This window comes from Cladophialophora carrionii (genome assembly GCF_000365165.1).
Source record: "Cladophialophora carrionii CBS 160.54 unplaced genomic scaffold supercont1.1, whole genome shotgun sequence".
In the NCBI taxonomy this organism is placed as follows: domain Eukaryota; kingdom Fungi; phylum Ascomycota; class Eurotiomycetes; order Chaetothyriales; family Herpotrichiellaceae; genus Cladophialophora; species Cladophialophora carrionii.
The window spans coordinates 5,127,810-5,145,135 of NW_008481816.1; the positions used below are offsets into that span (position 1 = coordinate 5,127,810).

At 53.9% G+C, this 17,326-nt stretch overlaps 8 protein-coding genes across 8 annotated transcripts; 2 read left to right on the forward strand and 6 right to left on the reverse strand.

Annotated features, from left to right (window-relative positions):
- Positions 1-89: 89 nt before the first annotated feature.
- Positions 90-1,907, reverse strand: G647_01839 (uncharacterized protein; the record flags this gene model as incomplete). The annotated part of the gene is made up of 1 exon (XM_008725238.1): positions 90-1,907. The coding sequence occupies one exon, from the start codon at positions 1,905-1,907 to the stop codon at positions 90-92; it is 1,818 nt and encodes a 605-aa protein (XP_008723460.1).
- A 525-nt stretch (positions 1,908-2,432) lies between these two features.
- G647_01840 (60S ribosomal protein L27a) lies at positions 2,433-2,899 on the reverse strand (the record flags this gene model as incomplete). The annotated part of the gene is made up of 3 exons (XM_008725239.1): positions 2,433-2,651; positions 2,711-2,789; positions 2,880-2,899. The coding sequence occupies 3 exons, from the start codon at positions 2,897-2,899 to the stop codon at positions 2,433-2,435; spliced, it is 318 nt and encodes a 105-aa protein (XP_008723461.1).
- A 703-nt stretch (positions 2,900-3,602) lies between these two features.
- G647_01841 (uncharacterized protein) lies at positions 3,603-6,101 on the reverse strand (the record flags this gene model as incomplete). Its single annotated transcript, XM_008725240.1, has 1 exon — positions 3,603-6,101. The coding sequence occupies one exon, from the start codon at positions 6,099-6,101 to the stop codon at positions 3,603-3,605; it is 2,499 nt and encodes an 832-aa protein (XP_008723462.1).
- A 1,014-nt stretch (positions 6,102-7,115) lies between these two features.
- Positions 7,116-9,731, forward strand: G647_01842 (uncharacterized protein; the record flags this gene model as incomplete). Its single annotated transcript, XM_008725241.1, has 3 exons — positions 7,116-7,201; positions 7,251-9,654; positions 9,720-9,731. The coding sequence occupies 3 exons, from the start codon at positions 7,116-7,118 to the stop codon at positions 9,729-9,731; spliced, it is 2,502 nt and encodes an 833-aa protein (XP_008723463.1).
- Positions 9,732-10,536: 805 nt separating this feature from the next.
- G647_01843 (uncharacterized protein) lies at positions 10,537-11,355 on the reverse strand (the record flags this gene model as incomplete). The annotated part of the gene is made up of 1 exon (XM_008725242.1): positions 10,537-11,355. The coding sequence occupies one exon, from the start codon at positions 11,353-11,355 to the stop codon at positions 10,537-10,539; it is 819 nt and encodes a 272-aa protein (XP_008723464.1).
- Positions 11,356-12,187: 832 nt separating this feature from the next.
- On the forward strand, positions 12,188-13,492 carry G647_01844 (uncharacterized protein; the record flags this gene model as incomplete). The annotated part of the gene is made up of 1 exon (XM_008725243.1): positions 12,188-13,492. One exon carries the CDS (start codon positions 12,188-12,190, stop codon positions 13,490-13,492), a length of 1,305 nt encoding a protein of 434 aa, XP_008723465.1.
- Positions 13,493-14,060: 568 nt separating this feature from the next.
- Positions 14,061-14,651, reverse strand: G647_01845 (uncharacterized protein; the record flags this gene model as incomplete). The annotated part of the gene is made up of 1 exon (XM_008725244.1): positions 14,061-14,651. One exon carries the CDS (start codon positions 14,649-14,651, stop codon positions 14,061-14,063), a length of 591 nt encoding a protein of 196 aa, XP_008723466.1.
- Positions 14,652-16,192: 1,541 nt separating this feature from the next.
- On the reverse strand, positions 16,193-17,314 carry G647_01846 (uncharacterized protein; the record flags this gene model as incomplete). The annotated part of the gene is made up of 1 exon (XM_008725245.1): positions 16,193-17,314. One exon carries the CDS (start codon positions 17,312-17,314, stop codon positions 16,193-16,195), a length of 1,122 nt encoding a protein of 373 aa, XP_008723467.1.
- Between the last annotated feature and the right edge of the window lie 12 nt (positions 17,315-17,326).

The following is a 17,326-nucleotide window of genomic DNA, read 5'->3' on the forward strand; positions in this document are numbered from 1 at the left end:
GCACAGTCCTGCGTCCAAAACATCGTCTCCAATTTGCTCGTCCCCGTCATTGAATCGCATGTCGTGTTGACCCATTTCTCTTACGATCTTCATCTCCTGCCTCGACCAAACCTCCCTCTCCCCTTCGCCTTCGAGTTCTTGTTCTTGATCTTCAGGCTTTTGAAGTTCATGTGCGAGTATGCATTGGGGTTGATCATCCGGCCGATTTCCTCCTTCGCGTCCGTATTCTTCGAGGCTTTCTTGGATTTTGAAGGCTTCCCAAGCTGCCTGGCGGGGTCTTCCACAGGCATCGAGTTTGACTTTTTGAGCGAGGGGTCGGCCTTCGATCTAGACTTCTTGATTCTCGAGGGTCCATCTTCGTTAGATTGGAAATTGTCTTCCTCATCGGGATCGCCTTGATAGGCCTTATTTTCTGGTTCGGTGTCGTAGTCGAGGAAATCCAGGTCTGAATCTTCGAGCTCGGGTTCGCTGGCAGGAGGTGTGTCGACGAATTGAGTCTCCTCGATGCGAGAAACGGTGTTATTGTCTTCGTCGGCCTCTTCATCCTCTTCGTCATCCTGCACCATAATCTTTGTCTTTCGCTTCTGATTCTGCCTCGCTGGCGCTGCTGGTTCAAGTCTAACAGGGCGGATAATTACTCGTCTCGTTGTCCTCTTTTGGCCTTTCTTTTTCCAGGCAGGACCGGGCTGGTCTGCTTCTGGAGTCCCCTTGTCGAGTGTTTGATTGGATTCGTCAAGGAACTGACTGTCTTCAACAAGGATGTTGACCTCGCCGGCTTCCATTTCCCTCAGTGCATCCAGGTCGTCTTCGTCCCCATCGTCATTTCTTTGGTTCTGCGACTCCTGGTTTTGAGACTGTTGTCTATCCGCTATAATCTGGCTCAGCGGTTTCGGCGCGAACTTCCCGTGCCGCAGACTACGGCTAAGACTCCGTCGAGCGGTGCTCGAAGCGGAGTTTTGATCTCCGGAGGCGGAGAGAAGCCGTTCTTTGAATGAGAAGGAGCGCTTCAGATATGGTGGAGTTGCGTCGTTTACGCTGGTCTGAGCCCCGAACCTGTTCTGTGTCGGAGTAGTTCCAAGGACCAAGTCGCGCAAGGGGGTCTTGCTTTGTGCTGGAGGCGTCGCCTCACCATCACCACCAATCACGCCGGCAAACCTGACTGCGCTGGGGGTTGCAAAGAAATGATTCAGCATGAACTTCTTGCCCTCGCTGATCGGTGTCTTGGAGTGTTTTCGCTTTCCTGTGGCCATAGTCGAGCCCGGAGTCGCAACTCCTAGAGCGCCGTCTATGCTGATGGTTGACTGTTTTAGTTTTTGGCTCGGGGTCTGCGCAATTTCCGTGTGCCCTGCTTCATGACGGTCCTCATTTCTGTAGAGCGCATCAATCTTCCTCTTCCTGCTTGAGGGAGTCGCTTGAGAACTCCCCCGTGAGCCCGAATTGGAGAGCAGGTCAAATATGCCGAGTACCGTGCCATCTCTGCGCGGCGTAGGGCCGATGGCGTTGGGAAACGCTCTCGGAGAGATCGAGGAGGGCGGATCGTATGGATCGATGTCGTTCGGATGGATCTGTGGCTTTGTAGGAGTAAAGCTACTGCGGGGTCGATGAGGTGTGAGACTGATCGCACTGTCTGTCCGGCCATGCCTCGTCCTTGTCATCTGCTGTCGCTTGGGTGTCTTCAGCACTTCAAGCCCGCGCTTTCCGGCCAGCACCATGCGAATGTTTTGGTATTGCTGATACTTGCCCGCGATACTCTGATTGGCTTTGATTTCGTCCCTGCTGGGTTTGCGCCCATTGTGTTCTGCGGCGAAGTCCCGTTCATATTCTTTCAACTCGACGCGCAGTGTGTCTGCTTGAGATTGCAGGGACACTTTCTTTGGGCTGTCGAGCAGCGCGACTGCATCATCCATGTTGCGCCGACACCTCTCTACCTGGCGTTGGAAAGTGCTGAACTCATTGCAGCTGCCAGACAAATAATTATAGATACGACGCGTGGAAGGAAAAGGGTGTCACACGCGTTCAATTTACGCGTAGTGAGTACGGTGGAGCAGATAACGCCTCCCAGGTCGGGTCTTCTCGTCGGCACGTGACATCGAAGACTCAGAAAACGTCCGTAGGGGGATTTACTCAAGAGAACGAATCCGTCTTGAAGTCTGTCTCAGCTTCACATTACCAGTGCACTCTGACCGTGGTTTCTTGGAAGGCTTGAGAGATGACTAACTTGGCCGGCGCCGATCGAATCCTTTGTCTTCGAACCTTTTCATTTGTGCCGGGAGTGCCTCTGCGGGATACAGGGCGGCACCAATTGACCTTCCTTCGAATGCATATCAAGTCATGGTATCTCGTCTTCGCTTTGGTAACGAATTGCTCGACCATGAAAGACTCATGCTCCTTCACACTTGGTACGAAATATCAACCTCAACCGTAGATTTCGTCTATGCGACCAACTCAACAACACCACCAGCCTCCTTGATCTTTCGCTCGGCCTCCTTGCTGAACCATCTTGCTCTGACGACGAGCGGGATCTCGGGGATTCTGCCCTTCCCTAGCACTTTAGAGTATCCAAGGGGGAGGAGATCGAGGACAGGGGCGGTATCGGTCTTCTTGCCAGAAATGTAGGCGTCGCGAGTCTCTTCGGGGACCAGTGACCAGAGCTGTAGTTGTCCATGTTAGACTCCTATCTATTACTGATTTGGATGTGAAAGATTCTAACCTTGTCAAGGTTGATTGTGGGTTTCCAGTAGTGGTTTCTAAGAAGGTGGAAGTGTCGCATGCCGACTTTGCCGAAGTAACTGTTCCACTGTCAGCTTCTCGAAGAGTCACGCCGTCTCGAAATGAAAGATCAAGGCTTCATCGTCTGGGAGGATACTGGGGGTACGTACCCAGGATGGTACTTGTCCATGTTTGTTCTGTGATGATGTTGACCACCAGCGAGACCTCGACCACCGGGGTGCTTTCGGTGCTTTCCTACACGTCCGTGACCGGCAGAAACATGGCCGCGGCTGGAAGCTTTCAGTTAGCCCCATGCCATTTTAGATATTTATCACTTGATCGTGTCCATCCTGCGCCGCGCCGTTCAGCAACCTCGAATTGGTTCCTGATGCCACTGTTATGATGTCTTCGGATCGAAAGTGACCATCTTGAGTGTTGCGATTACGGTTTCGATCGTGAAGAATTCGGACGGATTGAGTGGCAGGCGCAGGACGACTCGTGCGGTCTCGTGACGGAGTGGAGAGCTGGCAAATGGTACTCACTGCTTTCTCGTCTTCGTCAGTCTCGTAGGCATTTTGGCGGTGTCGAGACTCCGGTGTTGTTGTGATAGGAATTGAGCGTCGTCGTGGCAGAACGTCAAAACTCTGGAAGTCGCAGACTGTGGGCGCTCGAATCGGGTTAGCGGGTCAAATCTTGGCAAGCACTTGCCGGTATTCTGCCGACCATCATTCTACCACAGTCACGTGCACAGTATGTTCGACATTACTCCGTACATTTCACACCTTCCGGAGTATACAGTAGATGACTGGTTGCCAGCAATATTTGCATGTGTTTCTGAGAAGTGTTTGGCCATCTTACAGACTTATTGAACATGAAAATCGGCATGCGACTCGTCACTGCTTCCCACGAAAGAATTGTTGGAGGCCGGTCTCCATCTCCAGCCAGCTTGGAACGCCACTGGCCATGCTCTCTTGAATCCACCCGGGCAGCTTGCGCCTGATCCTCTCCGTCGCAAAGCGCCTGTCTACCATTAATATCGCGGCGTAGTCATTCCTGTGCCGTATTGCTCTCCCAATGCTCTGATTCACGGCTCTCATACATGCATTCTCGTAATAATCCCTGCTTGCACTCTTTGCAGCAGACTGACAATCTGCTTCTCCTTTGCCCTCTTTCTTGCATTGCTGATACCTGACATCTCTGATATGCTGCAACTTCGCCTGCCATTCTGCACCGTTGGCGTTGGGAAAAGGCAGGCCTACTGATATCACCGCTCGGCCCAGTTTGTCAGAGAAGTTGATACCTTCTGAGAGCTTCCCACCAACAACAGACAACATTAAACCTCCCTGCCCTGTGTCTATCGCCGTTGCATAGTGTCGCAGGACTTCCTCGACGCCAAATGACTTCGACTCCTGAAAGATTGGCTTGACTCTGCTTAAAGCCGTCATGATTGGCTGCTCAGCTGGTAAGCGTTGCCAGACGGAGAGGACTTGGGCGAGGTAATCATAGCTGGGAAAAAAGGCAACCACTCCATCGGGAACGACTCTGCATACTTTCAAAATGAGACTGCCAAGCTCCACCATGATTTTCTCCGAGGCCCGTTTCTCGAAAGTGAAATCAAATTCCACACCGGAAGGCCCCTTGACCAAGGCTTGTGCCAACAGGTTCGAGGCAGGAATGACGTGGCCGAAGGAGAAAGTCGACAGCCGATTGCTTTCGAGGTATGAGAACAGGTAGTCCGAATAGTCCGACACGGGGGACATTGTGCCTCCAGCAAGAATAACCGCCCGAGCGTTCTGCACTACCTCTCGAAAATGCTCACGAGGATCGAGCAGGGTGTAGCGGACGCTGATATCCTTGTCGTGTCGACTCGCGAAAAATCGGCCTTCCTCGTCCGGATTCATCAATACTGCTAGAAAATTCTGGAATTGCATCAAGACGCCTTTGCTGTAGGTATCCTGATCGCTTGACTGGGACTCGGCGTATCCTTCAACTTTATGGCAGAGCTTGCTTTCATGCAAGTACTGTAGCAGCTTGTGAGGCTTGATCTGGTCGACCCCTTTACCGGACATTAGCTGTGCTGCGGTTATGGTAGTCTCCGTCGAAGACGGCTTGAACGTTGTAGCTTTCAGACAGTCTGTCAACGAGTTCAGCACACGTATAACTTGCATGACATAGACACGGTTTTTGCCTTTTAGCCTGGCTTTGAAACGCATGGCATAGGCGGTGACCTGTTGGACGGCTTGATCGATCTGACTGAGGCGTAATGAGGTAGAGAGTGTGTCCACAATCGCGTCCATGAGATTATGAGCTTCATCTATGATGACCACATTGTCTTTGACAGATACGCCCAGTGCTTCTCGCGCTGATTTCTGAAGGAGAAGAGGATATGGCAGCGTGAGCACTTCTGCCATACTGATGGCTGATCTGGAGGCATAGTATGGACAAAGTTCCATGTCCCGGCCTAGTTTTCCCATGTCCTCGATATCCTTGATGTCGGCAACAACTCGGTCTCGGAACGCGTTGACTATGTCCAAGTCGTCCTTGGAACCCAGGAAAGGACACTTTTTGTCTTTTGCTATGCCAGGTTTCTGCAGCTCGAGACATTGCTCATTGATGGCTGTGGTTGAGGAGAGTCGTGATATCTTAGGATGAATGCACAGATTCTTCCTTGAACCAAGCGTGAGGTGCTTCACGCCCTCCTCGATGTGAGACCCGGGAGGAACCTCTGCCATATCGGATGGGATCGAGGAGGGGGGTTTGACACGACGCAATTCGTTAACAAATTGTGTGAGTTGGGAATGAGTACGTGAGCAGAAGATGATTTTGAGCCGGTCTTCTTTCACCTCTTCAACTTCTTTCTTAGCGGGACCTTGCAACTTGTCCAGAAGAGCCTGCGTTGCGCTCGAGATGCCATTGTTAGATTTGGGAAGGGAGGAAGTGTTTCCCCCATCACTGTCGTAATCGTTAAGCATGAATTCATCTTCTGCGAGAGAATTTCCCACGCTTTCTTTGACGATTCGGGCCTTCTTTGAACCCTTCGAATCTTCTCTTCTGTGTCGACGTCGCGCCTCTTCCTCACGCACTCTAGCAAGCTTATACTCGAGCTCCTCACGGGCGAGTAGCAGTTCACGACGTTGAGCAGAGCGCTCAGCCTGCGCTAACCAATCAGCCTCATCTGAAGAGTCAGCGGAGCCTTGCAAAGCTCGGCGTTCATGATCTCTCAGCCAGGTCAATGCGCCACATATCAAGCTCAAGGACTTGCCAGTACCTGTTGGTGACTCGAAGATGCCCACTTGCTTTTCTTCTATGCAACGGTAGAGGCTCTGCATGAACTCCAGTTGAATTGAGTAAGGCTGGTAGGGATGGCAGAAATTCGCCTGGCTGGGCTCCATCGTGATTTCCAGAAATGCTCGTGTCAACTGTTACGCCCCGGTTGTTCTGAACCAGTTTCTGGGCGCCGTCCATGAACAAGGCTGCAAGGCAAACCCGAACGAAAGAAAGAGACGCGGATCAACACGTCTACAACCATCCCGCATACCTGGGTCTCACCGCAGCCTTTGTTTTCGAGGAGTTGCTCGAGCACAATGTCGTGTGTAGTCACACGGCGTCAATACACTCTGGGGGACTCGCACGTGCGGTGTGGTAAGGTAAGGGGCGCACGAGGCAAGCGATCCCACAGTTGGCGACAATCGTGGTGGCTGTGAGCGTGTTGCGAAGTTGGACTGCGCTTGGCCCGCACGTGCCTGCGGTAGCTCTGTGGCCAAGCCAGGCTAGGCGCAGCGCCACCTGTGACGACTGCCCCTCTAAGCCCCTCGGAGCCAAATCTCCAGGCCTAGTTGTTGCTCGACAGGTGACTCCATACCCATACTAGGGTTTGGAGCACCAACGGAGTACGCGCACTCGTATTCTGTACACCGTACTTGCTGCACGACCGCAGCCTCGTCTGCGCCCTCGGACTTCCTCGTGCCCTGTTATGAATCGTTCCAACTCACATCAGATTCCAAAAACAATACGCGGCCTCAGTTGATGCGGCCGCCCAGGCCAGATTCACAATCTCCTTTGCCTCCACCGAGACATGTCTGCACCATCTCCCAAGGTCGGAAATTGTGGTCTGTTGATCGCCTTCATTCTGACCCCCACCCAAGCGTCCATTAGACTCCGGCTTTCACCCTGACTGCGTCAGCACCACTACACCAGGACGCGCCTTCAGCGACAGGAAGACGGACCAGATCATCTCATCCGCCCGCATCTTGTACGGGAGCGGGTAGAATTTCGGACCTTTTTCCCTTCCCTCAGCACACCTTGAAGCTCGCGAATCCCCAGAGAGATCAGGCACACCGGACCTGAAACTGAAAAAGAGGAATACAAACTCGAGACACCTTCGGACTGGCTCTGATCGTGTCGAGATGGACTACCGCACCGGCGCTACCTTTGTGCCTGGCGGGGATGACTCCTACTACCTGCCAGAGCTGATTCAACCCACTCCAAACCGGTAGGCCAATGAACGACTCTCAATATCTACTACCACGCTGATAGCCTAGGGTGCATGAGCTTCCGAACAATATGCAATATAATGTTGCCCAAATGGAACAGGCTGCCTCAGATCCCTATTCGGCCTCGTCGGCCTACTCTGCCTCTGTGTATTCTCCCCAATCAGCTGTACACCAGTCCGGGGTGAACAGCTGGACGGCTCCGCAACCACATCATGCTCAACACCAGGGATACGGGCAAAATGTGCCTACAAACAATCATAACCAAGGAGCTCCTCCGCAAGCCAATAATTTCCCTCCGAGATCCACCTCAATGGCGCAAGTGCCCGAACAACCGAACTTCTCCCCATTCCCTGTCCTACACAACCCCCCACCAAATGTCCCCCCAACCGACGAGCAGAAAGAGGCCACCTTAGAAGCCGCAAGAGCCGCCGTGCTGAGCTGCAATGATCCTGACACTCAGCTGACGTGGGCACAGGATGCGTTGGCGTATGTGGAGGTTGCTCAGCAGAACGAGGCAAGGATAGCCCTAGCACAAACACCGAGGTCGAGGACACCTCGGATTGAACATGTTTTGAAGGAAGATGCACTCAAAATCGTCAGTTTCCTGGCTGATCAGCATCACCCTAGAGCGGAGTTCATGAGGGGCATGTGGCTCGAGTTTGGCAAATTCGGGCACAGAGTCGACAAGAAGGAAGCCTTCTACTGCTACACTAGAGCTTCGGAGAAAGGATACATACGAGCCGACTATCGCATCGGCATGCAGTTCGAATCCTCAAATGACGCGTTGAAGGCCATCAAGTACTACCAGAAAGGCGCGGAGGCAGGAGATTCAGCTGCCTGCTATAGGCTGGGTATGATGACACTTCTCGGTCAACATGGTCAGGTGCAAGACTATGAGCGTGGTCTGAACCTCATCTATATGGCCGCTCAGACTGCAGATGAAAATGCCCCACAAGGGGCCTATATCTTCGGCATGCTCCAGGCTCAACAGATGCCCCAAATTCAAGTTCCCGACCAGTATCTGCCCAGGGACATTCCGGGAGCGAAAATCAACATCGAAAAGGCTGCTTACCTCGGATTTGCGAAGGCACAAATAAAGATGGGCTCGGCATACGAACTTGCCGAGCTCGGCTGTCCCTTTGACCCGGCCTTATCCCTGCATTACAACGTTCTTGCCGCGAGGCAGGGTGAACCAGAAGCGGAACTGGCAATCAGCAAATGGATGCTCTGCGGTCATGAGGGCCTCTTTGAGAAAAACGAGGAGCTGGCCTTCACATATGCTCAACGAGCGGCACTTGCAGGCTTTCCTACCGCACAGTTCGCCATGGGCTATTACTACGAGGTTGGCATCTACGTTCCTGTCAATTTTGAGCAAGCCAAAGAGTGGTATCGAAAAGCGTCACAAAACGGGAACACTGACGCAACTGGGAGAATTGATGCTATCTCAAGGTCGAAGACCTTATCGAGAAAAGATCATGAAAGCATCGCTCTAAAGAAGATTCGACAGCAGCGGGGCTCAATCATAGGCGGAAGTGAGGTGCCGCCAGTTCCCACAATGCCCACCCTCTCGGAAGAGAACGAGTCTCTTGAAATGCCTGATCCATCGCGGATGTCTCTGAACAATCAGAGGCCGCCGCCAGCTAGACCGGGAAGTGCGGCACCATATCCCACTGGCCCAGCCAATATGCCAGCCCTGAACCAAGGTCCGGATTTCCGGCCGACCTCAGCCTTCGGTATAAATCCCAATCTCCGACCTCAGTCCGCCGCGAACACGGGAGGTCCAAGACCTGATCACTATGGTTCTCTGCCCAACACAGTTCATCAACAGCGTCCATATTCTAATCCTCCTCCTGGCCAAGCTTATGGTGCGCCGGGTTATGGTCGTGGAGGGCGCGTGCCATCGGGACCTCCACCTCAAGGGCAAGGAGTTCCGAGCAACCGACCACCGGCAAGGCCAGGTACAGCTTCGCCATATCTCGGGTCCGGGCCCCGTCCCGGAGCACCAGGCACTTCACCTCCGGCGAAGCTCGATATTGGCTATTCTGCTCCACTTGAACCAGAAAGAAGACGACCGGTACAGCAACCAAACGGACCATCTCCATCCAATCCTAACAATCCTCCTCGAGGATCTCCCAGACCACAACAAGGCCCTCCTTCACAAAACCGGCCGGGTCCGCAAGATTCACGTCCCGGAGCGGGCCCGAACTCAGGCGGATACGGAGGCATGCCTAACGCAAACCCTCGACCTCCAATTAAAGTGCAAGTCCCGCCCAACGTGAAGCCAGTCAACATGACCCCTTCAAGGCCTGATTCCAGTGCGCCGATCGGTGGAGCTCCGCCATCAAAGCCAGCTCCGGTACCTGCGAACGCGGCACCAGTGCGACCACCGGGCAAAGGCCCAAAGACGTTTGATGAGATGGGCGTCCCTGCTGGGAAGGACAAGAGTGAATGCGTAAGTTTTGCACCCTCAGTGGTGACACAGGATGAAACTGAGACTAATCTTCTGCTTTTGTTTAGGCTGTTATGTGATATCATGCTATTTGTACTATACTCGTCGGAGATGGATGTCTATGATACCCCTGCGCGCTTGCGCACTATTTGGTTGGTCCCTGATTTGGCGGAACACATATTCTTGGCTAGACAGAGTTTGTCACGCTTTTGTCTCTCTCCCTAGGCGGTACTCAGCAGTGCAGCCAGGATCGCATTTGTGGACTGGGAAATTTTTTAAGTACATTCGAATCCTTTCACCCATCCAGCTTGAAGCAGCTTTTGTTGAGGCCGCGGCAATGAGTACCATTGGACTGACACAGGCTCGGGCATCGAAGAGCTACCGGAGAAGATGTTCGAACCGAAAGAGCTTGCAGAACTGCATCACGAAATACATCAAAGCGCCAGCTCCGCTTCTTGTTTCCCCGCGGAGTTTGCGGCAAGCATTCTAGGACGGCAATGAACGCTTACTGTGACAGATTGCTTCATATCGACGATGAATCTCACAACATGCCATTTGAGGTCACTAGAATCAACGACTGCTTTGGATCTTTGCCATCTACATGGCTATCGGGACAGAGCAGTAACGCCACCTCACGCACGCCCGTCGCGCTCTTGATACCTTCAACAACCATCTCCGCAGGAACCGCATAGCCCAAGCCATACGCCTCCATTTCCGCCATGCTCCACCATTCGCCCGTGCGCGTGTCCGCCACTCAGCTCCCGTAATCGCCCCATGCCGCCATGCTTATACTCCAGACAGGGGACGTTCCTGCGCGAGAGCTGTCATGGCTCTCCACAATCTGAGACAACATGCCTCGAATTCGCCAGGCTCCGCGCATTCCGCTTACTTATAACCACGCGCAGTCAGCGGAATAGAGCTGTCCTGGTCCTCCCCATTCTGATGCCTCGTTCGATGTCCTGCTGCCCGCTTTTTTCCGGCGTTGCGCGTCAGGAATGCTACCGCAACCAGGGATAAAGCCGCAAGGAGTTGCACCAGGAATATCAGAACCAACCTGACGACAAATGAACCAGTGAAAGGACTCAGGGATTCGGTATGGTCGAAAGCGTAGACCACGCTGTAGACCGCCCGGACACCAATGAAGGAGGCGGACAAGCCCATCAACACGCCTAGCACTGGCTGGCTGTTGAGCTTGCCGAAGAGTGGGAGATAAACGAATGTGAGCGCCATCCAAGTAGATAGGAGTATGAGCGCTCCGACCTTGAGCATTGTATATCCTGTGGTGATGTCGGGACGGGTAGCATTTTGGCCGAAGAGCTTCGCCGCGCCAACGGCGACGAGAGCGATGCCTGCGACGGCGCCAATGTGGACGCCCCATGCGGTGATCCGCGCTCGAAGTGGACTGCGATCCACTGCGCCGTAGTATAGCCACAAGAGGTCTACAAAACCCGCTAAGGCAAGTAATAAAGGGCTCAGTCCTATAGAGCTGACGATTGCTCCAGATTCGGTAGGGTGAGCGGCGTTGCGATTGGCGATTTGAATTCCTGCAGCGGCGACACGCAGAATTTCGAAGGCAATGAGGTAGAGGAACGACATTAGCCCGGACCTTCCGTGCTTGTAGAGGAGCCATAATGTTGGCTGGAGTAGGACGATGTAGATTGCTAGTTCAGCAATTGAGAGTTTGGTGGTTGAATTGAGCGTCATGGTGTCGAATCTTCGAACCAGGTCGGATCTTGAGGCTGCGGGACAAGACGAGGTTTCAATTATGAAGTGCGGGGATTGAAACTGCTACAGCTCTGTCAAGTACTTGGTTCTGGCTTATCAAAAAGGGGGCAAAGCGGCAGGACATTCGCAGACTCTTATAGCTTCAGGACTTCCCTCTGACCTCCAGCTTCTTCACGGAATCTCGTAGATGGGCGAGCGCAGCATCGCGCCATATCGGGCGTACTGGCTTGGCAGGTTGACCACGATATACAAGGACACGAGCCATACCGTTTCCGGACCATTTCACGAACAGCGCATCCAGCTGCTCCTGAAACTCGCACCTGAGAAACTTCACTTTGGAGCTGAGCGCTAATCCAGGCCAGGCAGCAGCAATTGAAGGACCAAGTGGATAAGGCGCGGAAACGAAGGCTGGGTGGCAGAAGAATGCACGTTTTGATGATTGGGTCAAGTGGGTGGATAAGTGGCTGTGTCGACGTTGCGCTCGAGGTGCATACCGAGTCGAGACTAGCGGCGGGCAAGGCACGGCAAGTTCAGCCAAGCAAGCCAAGCTTTTATGCCAAGAAGGCAAATCCCGGGGTGACGTTTCTGGTTAAAGCGGGTCATTCAGGCATGCAACCCGTGCCACCATTACATAAGGAAACACGAGACATTTTGGCGCATCGACTGCAGCGCCGAGCCCCGGATGTCGTGGTTGATAAAAGTCTTCGCCTGTCAGGTGTGGGAAAACGGAGGATACTACGTACATGACAATCCAGGTTAGACTCATTCCTAGGCACAGCCCTGCACATCGCAGCCCGGTTAAAGCCAACACATGCCGCCTCGCTTAGCTCACAAGAAGAGCCGCAAAGGCTGTCGGCGCTGCAAGGAGAGAAAGGTCAAATGCACAGAGGAGTGGCCGTCGTGTGCGGCGTGTGCGCGACATCGGGTGCCTTGCGAGTATGCGGAAGACCCCAGAAGCAGCACAGCCCCAGAGTCGCGCGCCAGCAGTCATGCGGCATCAAGAGGAAGCTCCGAGTCCAGCGACAATAAGAGTTCCACGCCGGGCATCGACGCACCCTATCCTCACAGCGTCCTGACAGAATCCAGCCTCTCGGAACCCAATCACCATGCAATCGAGCTGTACCTTATACACCGGTTCAAGACGTGCGTGGCCGCTGCCTTTCCCTCGTACGAGAGTGCAGAGCTAAGACACATCTGGGTCTGGACTTCTGTCGACTTGGGATTCGACTTCCCCTATCTGCTCGATGCCATCTTTGCCATCACAGCACTGTACATCTGGGTGACTTCTTCCGCGCCACAGACAGAGAGCGAGACGGTGTCGATACCTCAATCGCTTCGTGGTGTCGACTATGCGCAACTGCATAGGATGTATCTGAATCGGTCCATTTGCCTGCAGAGAGATGCCTTGGCCAACCTCACATCAGAAAACGCCGACGCCGTGGGGCTCACGGCCGTACTGCTTTCCACCATGGCAACTTGCCTTCTCTCGGACAATGCTGATGCAGGAGAGAGCAGCTACGCTCCGCCCATTCAATGGCTGACGATGCACGCATCCATCGCGGCTGTCTTCCGGAATGCCGTCCCTTTTCTCCAACCCGATGGTCCAATGGTGCGCTATGCGAAGCTTACTGAACAGCCGACATTCAGCAACACTGATGCTGTATTCAATCCGGAAAATCTGGCCCCGTTCCAAAAGCTCCTTGACTTTCAGCGCTCGGAGGACGACCGCTTGAGTCCAGGCGAGAAACCAGACCCATCGGTCGGAGACGCATACGTCAAGGCCGTGGCGTTTCTGGGCAGCGTCTGCAAGGCTCTACGGCTGCCCGAACAACGCTATCGAATATGCATGCGCGTGGTGGCGTTCGGGCATATTATTCCACGGACGTTCATTCGTCTCCTGGCGGAACGACGACCGAGAGCTTTGGCTATATTGGCAAATTATATGGCCTTTGTGAAGTATATTGAGAAGTACTGGTGGTTCAGAAACCGCGCTCAGACGGAGATATCTGGGATCCGGAGCATACTTCCTCAGCAGTGGCATTGGGCGCTGGCCTGGCCGGTGATGGTTCTGCGGGAGCCAGAGAAGATACTGCTAGACCCGAGGGATTTCCAGTGATATTTACCTGTATCATACGCTATGAGTGGCCAACCTCCTTGCGCTGGAAGCGTGGGACCACCAGGTGAGGCCTGTTCTGCTCCGCCTTGGCCGAACTCTTGGGCGGGCTTTTCTTACAGTCGGCTTCAGTCGTGACCAACGCACTTCTCTATCGCTCGCGCTTTATACTCCGTTTCCTGCCCGGACACCCAGGCATCGCTTTCTACGTTGCAGTTGAGATTATGGCAACCCTAAACCATTTCCTTCAACCGATCCGCAGTCTCAATCCTGTCAACATCACTGATCTCGAAGCCCGTTCGATCTCTTGGGCCACTTCACATCGACCCAAACCAGAGGGCCGGAGCAAGTGAACAACCAGGGTGCCGATCAAGGTAAAGAGGCCGAGTGAAGTTCTGAGCAAGCCGTACGAGTTCGGATTTCCATGAGGAGAGGAAAGCCCCGGATCTCGCCACCTTGCCACATTGCCCTCTCCGAACCGACCAGTCCGTTTTCTGTGCTTACTGTGCCCATGCTTTAGCGGCAGCACCGGGGTTCTTAGCAGGCTGTGTGGGCGACCTTCAATCGACCGCTACCTCCTCATCGACCAAATACTCAGAAAGATATTCCAACCAAACCCCACCAGCGACCCGACAAGCACTCTCCACTGCACGGGGACCCAGATGAAATTGACGAGAGCAACCCAGGGCCACAATTTCCAGCTCGCCCAGATGATTCCAAAGATACGTCCGTAGATCTCTCCGGCCAACGCACTCCAACTTTCGATTCTCGCGCCATTGGTACAAACCAGAAACGTCACATTGATGAGAAATTGCCCGATCGTCTGGTCGAGCAGGAGTTTGATCAGGATGTTTCCCCAACTCAGCCGAGCGGTCGCCTTTGTCGAGTTTTCAGTTTCATCTTTGTCGGCCACCGACTCCTGCGTCATGCTGCGGCGTCGATGCTGTCGCTGGCTGGGGAACCCGTCCTCAAGAAGTCGCTGCCACGCGGACGCTAGTGGCGCAGACACGACACCGAAGGCTGCGAATTCTGCGACGCGAGTCCAGTCGTATGGCGATGGCGAGGACGATTGCGGGTCCCATCGCGTCAGTGTCTGGGCTGTGAGGTTTGCGGCGGCTTTGAGAATCGCCGACTGCACGGCAACGGTGGTTATGGATGGCATTGGTTGTCTCGGCTCTCTCTCGCAGGCTTGTTTTCGTACGTGCGAGGGCGCAGGAGCAGGGCAATACAATATGACCGACTGGTCGCACGGTAATTGCGGTACCGTAGAAGACTGTGCCGTGCGCCAATGCCTTGCCTAGCCTTAGCCTACCTATTCAACAATATCTACGGGGTAAAGCGTTCTAACACGATACTAGGTACGTCTCGCCACGCGCGGTTGACTGGTCTCAGCATGAGTACGGGGGGCCACTGGGGCACAGTACTCTGTACCGAGGACTATGTTCTCACAACTCCGGCACTCCGCTCCTTCGCAACTGGATACTGTGCAGACACCCGTGTCAAAGACGGTTTAGTCGCGCTGGGCAATGGGGGTACTCCGGATCAATTGGAAGGGTAGCTCGTACATCTCGGCATTCCAAAGATCTCAACCGAGGGGAAAAATTAAGACGTCTCGTGCTCTCGAGAGAGCGTTGCGGCTTGAGGCCTTCTTCGGAGTATTTCAACGGCGTAATCGCTGCAAAATTGGATTCCATTGTCTTCAAAGGACAATCCCAAGTCCTTGAGCTAAGTATAAACTGCAAGAAAAGGATCCAAGCTGCCTGCACTAAACCATCCACCGGGTTAATTAAGGAGTTGTGGGCCCTTCAATTGTTCCGGACATATCACGTGATCTAACTGATCTTGGCAAAGACGCTGCCGGGGCCTTCATTCCTGTTCGCACACAGCGATGATTCCAAAATAGCAGCCAACTGCAACTTGACTGACCACTATCGCCTCGACAGCAGGTTGCATGTCGGTTGCCTTTTGTTGGACCTCGTGTCTCTCCAGAGCTTGCATAATCGCTTTTGCACGGGCAGAAGGCAACCAAATCACCGTTGACCCTCCTTGTCAACCACTGTCCTCGCGACGGTCGTCTCGAGAAAATTCACAAGAACGGCGCACACGGTCCCCAAGCCCCTATGCTATCGTACAACCCTGCATATCTACAATATGGTGCAAAGCACCACTGTTCATGCATACACCTCCGTGGAGGATGCCATGTCTCAGTCTGTAAGTGGAAAGATAGCTGGCTAGCCCATCTCCGATCATCGCCCGCTTGGTGAGAGACGGAAATTTTTCTTCCCCCACTACGTAGCTGGCCGGGATGCGAACGGGAGATGTGGCCTGCTTTGCGCTCTTGTTCAAGAGTAAGGTAAGAGCGATGTCGGAGAATGACTTTACAGGGTCTCCCGTGGTAGGGTACAGGTCGTGTGCGCACGAATTCTTGGGCCCTCCTCTCGTGATACTCGGAAACTTGGCTCCGCGTTCTATCGTCACGATTCAGGGATCGGGGCTATGGATTTTCACCTTTGTTTATTCGGAGAATCCAGCTGAAGGTAGCAGGTGGACTATCTGAGCTGCAATTTCAACCATCGACCAAATCAGGGATTCCAATCTCTCACCACGACGATAGATCCTTTCTCTCCCCAGCCTTATCTCCCACTTTGTCGTTGTTCGGAGTATAGCCCTATCTTTCTTGTCAAGTGACTTTCATCCCCCTTATTATTTTGCGACGACAGGTCGCTGCAGACCATGCGTGAATGCATGGCTGTCGACCTGGGCGATGACACTTCCAGCTTCTTGCCTTTGAGGGTTGAGTTTGCGGGTCGCGTAGCTTCGGAACCCAGGGATCTTGGCGAGGAACCGGAGGAAGGGCCTCTGGAGCGGAAGGCTGCCTGTGCGTTCTTCGTACAGCATGCATGTGACGGCCACCATGATGAAGATCCAGTAGACATTGTATGAGATGACGGAGCCGTACGTCGCGGTGTTCTGCCAGCCAAGAAGCGCATTGAACACGTCCCAGCCGTTATCGCGTTCCGGGTTGCAGCAGTTGACGTGCCAGACGGTCTGGTCGATGTTATACGAGCCGGGGCCATCACCGGATTCGGCCACGTCACCGCCGACCTGTTGTGCAAAGTGGTGGAACTGCAAGCTCCACACGGACTTGGAGAACATGCCGGCGGCGATGAGGTAGAGCACGCAGGTCGAGGCGATTAGGAAGTACTGGATCGTCATGAAGTTGCCGCCGCGATAGATGAGGTAGCCGACGAGCAGGCCGGCCAGGATACCGGTGATGACTGGAATCGGGAACGCCGTCGCAGGCAGACCGAGCGAGACGCCGCCGACAAAGACAACCGCCTCGAGGCCTTCGCGGAGAGTGGTGATGAAGGGAAGCAGGAACAGGGCATATCGCCGGCTCCACTCGCCCAGCTTGGAGGCGGTGTCGTGGTATTTGGTCTTGGCGACAAGTGCTTCTGCAATCTTGACCCTCCACTTTTCTTTTGTCTTGTTGATGCGCAGGATGGCCAGGCCCATGATGGTGATGATGATGCTCGCAATGAGGTAGAAGATGCCCTCCCAGAGATCCTCGGACTCGGCCCAGATATCATGGCCCAGACCATAGAAGACGCCGATGAAGGCGCCCCCAATGATCATTGCGATGAGAATGCCTGTCAAAGAGCCCGCCCAGACTTGTCGTCTCAGCCGCTTATAGACGACAGGGTCCTGAGACGGCTGGCCCAGGGACTGCTTCAAGAACGAGAGCAGCACCGAGACGATGATGACGCCTTCGAGACATTCTCGGAAGACAATGAAGAAGACCGGGACCCCGAAGACGTTGGGCATGGTGGGCGAGAT